Source organism: Nanorana parkeri, unplaced genomic scaffold (assembly GCF_000935625.1).
Source record: "Nanorana parkeri isolate BGI_ZX_2015 unplaced genomic scaffold, ASM93562v1 scaffold154, whole genome shotgun sequence".
In the NCBI taxonomy this organism is placed as follows: Eukaryota; Metazoa; Chordata; class Amphibia; order Anura; family Dicroglossidae; genus Nanorana; species Nanorana parkeri.
Genome location: NW_017306422.1, coordinates 398992 through 404967, shown reverse-complemented (window position 1 = coordinate 404967; position 5976 = coordinate 398992). Strand labels below are relative to the sequence as shown.

Below are 5976 nucleotides of genomic sequence, written 5' to 3'. Positions count from 1 at the left end.
AATACTTAGCCTTCAAGGAATTTAAGGGTGCACAAGTTTTTTTAATCTTTTTATTTGACAGGTGTACTTGAAGATCTGCTGCCAATCGTTAAAATCTCATACGTTTTAAGATGTTAATATTATTTCAAAGTCATTTTAAATCTGCAGCTCCCATAAACAAAATAGGTGATTTCTTTTATAAAAGTCCTTGTTTAGGTACTTACTGTTATAGAGTGACAGCTGTCTCCCAACTGCACTCCTGTGTTGTCACCCTGTGCGACTCGCCTTGATGGAGACTACATACGGCCATTACGACGCATTGCCACAAAATACGACACAAATATTCAAATACTCAATATTGTAGAAAAATTACCCAATCCTTGGAGCTCACTGACTCTGGTGAGGTTCTTTTTAAAACAAGGTGCCCACAACTGGAGTCCCAGAATAAAGATTTGGAGAATCTCACACATCAATACACCTCCCCTCACCAGGGCTATAGAAGAGATACAAAAGGGAAGATGTAAAAAAGATAAGGTTCATATATCAATCAATTCATATTAAAATTCACAGTATCCACCAATCTATATAAAAACTAAATTCATAATCATCAATTTATATAACCACTATTGGTGCATGACACATTTTCTGATTATACCGAGTGTACTTAGGGCCCATAAATGGCATGATAGGGGCAAATTCAAACTCATTAAAATGAACATATGGAAAAAAAAAAAAGCACAAAAGTAAAATAAAATGGATTAGAAATATAAAAATATCAAGTGAAAAAATAAAGTGGAAATACTTAATAGATTAGTATATTCATTAAAACACCATTTGTTTATATTAGATTGTTTATTTGAGATGATTTCCCTCTGCTATCATTAAAGGACATTTTAATTAGTTATCACAAACAAAATAATCTGGCTGCTTTGATTTAAGAATATGATGAAGCATTGAAGTTTTCTTGGACTCATTTACTAATGGTCTGGTGCTCTTTCTGCTGTTCATTCTCTGGATACCGACACATTGGGAAGGCACACATGGTCCTCATTTGTCACTGCTTGGAAGCAATGACTTGTTTGCAGCCGTGCTATAGTGATTACATACTACAAAAAGCATTTTAAAAAGGCGCATACACTATTTTTTCAAATCGCATTGCACTGGAACGGAGGGCATTCCTGTACCTCGCATTCCGGTGCGGCCGATTGCACTGCGGGTGGGGTGTGTGTCTGCTGTGCCATTGGCATGAATGGCACCGACACACCCCCCTCCCGCCCCAGAACGCGGTCCTGCTTTATGTATGCGGTCCGGCTTTATGTATGCGATCCAATGCGTTCTGGGCGTGAACTGTACCAGGCCGCACTGGATATGGTGTGACTGGGCCCTAAAGGGTGGGGTTCAGAGCAGCCATGGTGTCAAGTGTTTTGGAGCCGAGCAGGATTGGGACCAGGAGAAGTGACTGACAGCGCTGCGAGAGATTGGTTAGGGTTAGGTGGATTAGGTAACCTTTTTGTGAATTGCAGAGGTAGGGCACATTGTGTTGTGTGAAACCCCCCCACATCCCTTTCCTTCCCTCACTGTTCACAGATCTTTAATTAACTGGCGAAGAAAACATGGGAGCAACAGTCCTGCCCTTCACTTCCTTCCTCAGTTGCTGCATCTCTCCTCTTCCCTCCATATACCCCTGGCACAACAGCAAATATCTCCACTGCATCTGATGAGGAGTTTGCTAGGGGACTCAGAGGTCTGTCAGTTTCTACCTCCAAAAGTAAAGTAGATCAGGGGGCCAGACAAAACCATGAAGCAAAGGCTGGAACCTCAGTCCTCACCAACCACACACCTAGCCAAGATCTTATTGGGTTTTTTCTCCCATGTCATCCTGTGTCACCACCACAAGGCCTTCAAAAGACCCCCAGGGCTTATGCAACCCCTCAAGCAGCCAAACACTACCATTCAGTGTCTGCCTGAGGGACAGGAGGCTCAGACCAGCAACAGCGAGCAGTGACCAAATGCCTTTGTAACTCTGAAACAAGGACTGGCTCTTTGGAACTTGTTTTTTAGCCCCTGGCTGTAGTTCCTGATCTGGGGTATCTGCTCTATTTGAAAAGAGAAAAATAGCACTGCACTTCAACAAACTCAAAATGTATTCCTAAAATGTGAGAAAAATGTTATAAATTGTGAAATGATCACAAAGTGATGAAACAATTGTGTTATCCACAACACCTGTGTTGCACAACGCCTGTGCTAATGATACTTCAGAAAAAAACTGTTGGTCTAATAGTCTAGAGTCGAAACTATAAGGGTTAGTTCCCACCATCAGCAGTGCATTCCGGTCCTATACCAGAACGCACTTCCCGCATTGCGGCCGGCTCCGTATTTTGCCGGGCAGGAGGGGGCAATGCGATAGCCCGCATGGCAACCGCAAGGCACATTGTGCCTGCAGTGCGTGCGTTCAAAATGTTGCACGCATTATTTTGAACGCACTGCAGGCACAAAGTGCCTTGCGGTTGGCGTGCGGGCGATTGCAGGACGTGGCTACGGTGCCATTCACTTCAATGGCCCGCCACGCCCCCTCCTGCCCAGCAAAATAGGGAGGCGGCCTCACTACGGGCAGTGTGTTCCGGAATCGGAACGCACTGCTGATGGTGTGAACTAACCCTTAGCCATAATAAACATTGAAAACAGAATGTGAATAACAAAAAAACATATACTTGTGCTAGTACATCTCATACAATTTGTACATATAGAAAGTCCTGTATTAAATCTCACAAGTGATGTACAATTCCCACTTAATCTACATATCCATAGTTGTAGTCCATTCCTTCATAATACAATAAAGTCCTTGAAATATGTAAAGATATACTGTTATAATCCACACCACGTCTGTGAATGCATAAACAATTATTGCATCAGTGCTCTCCAATCTCCACCGTGCTCAAAGAGAAGATCTGGCCACACTCACCGACTCCTATTGCTCACCATATTTCAGATGAACAATTAGCGCTTTGTTGATATATATTAGAACCAAATCCTCCTTTTGTTTTTTGATCCGACAATAAATTGGGGTATATTCTTCCAAACTCTGGCTTATCTTTCCAAAACCGTCTAATACTATTCCTCCATCTTCCACCTCCTCTTGTACTCGGAGAATAAATGCTTCCCATCGTGTAGTAGGTCAAAATACATTTATTTAAAATTATTAGAATGCACTTACAATTAAATTAAGGCACATAGATTATGTCCACTGGAGTTCCTGTCTCTATGATCGTAATACTCGCATGGATCCGCCCACCTGATGCATTTTTTCCATTTTGACTTCCGAGCATCACAAACTCCTTTCCTATTTTATATCACACATAGTGATGATCAAATTCTTCCTGCTGGCTAGAGTACTGTGTTGCTAGGATGCAGGCTGCTCAAGCTGTCTGGAGGCCTTTGTTGCTAGGATGCAGGTGTCTCACACTGCCTAGAGCCCTAGCAACCAATGGGGGCTCTTTACACTATGATGTATGGATGTAAACATTGTACAATTATTACGTGTACAGATCCCTTTTTACACAGGATTTGGCTGCGAGCTACAACTAGTGGGATCATGTGAACTAGTTGTCATATTTTCATACAGCTGTGTACATAAGATCTTATGTGTGCCTTTATACAGGATTCTCTGCCAGCATGTTTGTGTGCAGAATTCAATATTTTATAACACCCGCCTGTATAAGCCATATTACACACACATAATAGAGACACATCTTCCACAACAAACCTTCTTCTTAATCGTTTCAGATACAAGAAAACAAAGCATAGCATCCGAACACGAGCGCGCACGACAGTAATCGGGAGCGCGCGGCCGCCATCCAAACACAACATAGGCTCGAGGAGGGGGCGGGGACTGTCAGACCGCCATCTTCTGTATTGACAATCGTATAGAGTAGATTCGGGGCACCGACATCCTGGACGCGGTCAGGTAGTTTTCAGGCGGCCGGTCATGTCTGAACCCGGAGGAGGACGGAGGCCCGGGGGAGGGGTGTGCAGAGCCCGCAGCAGCGGCCGGAGGAAGGGGAGGAAGAACAAAGTCCGGGCTACCCCTTTCCCGATCCGTCTCCATCATCATCACCAGCGTTCAGCCGAGAATGCGGCAAGCGGGGGGCCTGTGGAGGTCCAGCCCGCCAGGGCGGCCCAGTATAGACAGCTCCGGAGAGAGGTGAGCTTCGTCTACTGTGTTTATATACTGACAGGATGAAGCCTTGTATGGGGTTGGGGCGTGGCCTATATATCCAGGGCAGGCCACCTCCCTCCTAAAAATAAAGTTTACACCATTGTAACCCTCCCTTTTAATAAAAGATATTTTTTTTTGTCTTTTTTTTTTTTCTTCATATTTCCCTATATTTTGTGTGTGGTCCACTCCCACCGCCATTCTCACCTATGACCATGACATTTTATTCTGTGGCCTCCTAGAATACCCATGTCACATATCCTTTCCAGTCAGATAAATGAACCCGGGGCATGCACAGAAATATGGGACCCTGTACCCGTCTCCAGACGTCACCTTTTCTTTTGTGACATGCCTACTTGTCTCTAATAAAGGCGCTTTTACTTCACTCATCCACGCTGTGATGGACATATATGTATTTTGTGTACAGAGGCGGCTCTACCTCTGTTTACATGCAGTTCTATGAATGAAGGATAGTAAGGCCTTCTTGGATATGTGATGTCGCATATTTTAGATGGTCTTCCTAGCCTCCATTCATAGAACTGTATGGAAACAGACACGGCACCAGATCTCTGTCTCAACATAAGCAAATTCTGGCACCATGTCTGTTTACATAGAGTCCTATGAATGGAGGATAGTAAGGCCTACTTGGATACGTGACGTTGCATATTCCAGAAGGCTTTCCTATCCTCCATTCATAGATATTTATGTAACTAGACCCTGCATATGCAAATCCTAGCACCAAGTCTGTTTACATACTAAACATACATATGAATGGAGTATAGAAAGGCCTCCTTGGATATGTGACATTGCATATTCCAAAAGGTTTTCCTATCCTCTAGGGATGTCCCGATACCACTTTTTCAAGACTAAGTACAAGTACTTTCCCTCATGTACTTGCCGATACCAATTACCGATACTTTTTCTTAAAGGGAAAGGTGACATTTAAAAAAAAAAATACAGACTAATGATTTTAGGGCAATTTTTTTATGATTATGAAGAACTTTAATTTAAGGCTGTTTTAGAACAATAAAATAAATGTATTTGGTTTCACACAGCTGTAGTGAAACTACAAATCCAATCATGCATCTGCCTCTGGGATCATTTAAGCTATTCATGTTTTCAACCTCGATCCTGTGGGACCGCCCAGGCGGTATTGCGGTGGGAAACCGTGCGATCTGATTGGCGCGAATGCAGTGCCATTAGAAAATAATGGCACTGGCAGCGCGATCGGCGGTGGTGTGCGATTCTGTGACCGCCTAGCCATCCGCTCCGTTTCGTGCACGATGACCGGGCGGTCATGTATCGCACACCACCGCCGATCGCGCTGCCAGTGCCATTATTTTCTAAAGATACCCCAGTCGTGCCAGGTAGATTGTGTGGTTTCCCGCCGCAATACTGCCCTGCCTGTGCGGTTGCACACAATCGCGGTTGAAAACACTGCGCGTTTATTCGCTTGCAGAGATGATGGGGGCAGCATAATTTTTTTCAATTTTTATTTACTTTTGTTACATTTTTATTTTCGTTTATTTTATTATTTTTACTTTATCACCTTTTTTAAATTTAACATTTTTATTTAGTTCTTTTTTAACTATTTTTTTCACTTAACTTTATTGCTATCACACAGGAGATAACAAACCGCTACGTGATAGCATTTGGAGGTGGCAGGTACTCTTTATTGACCCTGTCACCTCCAACACAGGAGTCCTAGTACAGCACTGTGCTCAAACTCCTGTGACAAGAACGAGCAGTGGCCGGGGACAGATGCTGAGGGAGGTGACAGAGCC

General features: G+C 43.5%; 1 protein-coding gene across 1 annotated transcript in view; it reads left to right on the top strand.

The window, feature by feature from the left end:
• The first annotated feature begins 3840 nt into the window (after nucleotides 1-3840).
• PNRC1 (proline rich nuclear receptor coactivator 1) overlaps nucleotides 3841-5976 on the top strand; it is a 4427-nt gene continuing 2291 nt past the window's right edge. Inside the window, exon 1 of the mRNA XM_018554340.1 lies at nucleotides 3841-4180. Within this exon, the coding sequence (XP_018409842.1) occupies nucleotides 3965-4180 (216 nt within the window). The 5' untranslated portion in view covers nucleotides 3841-3964. The remainder of the gene's footprint in view (nucleotides 4181-5976) is intronic.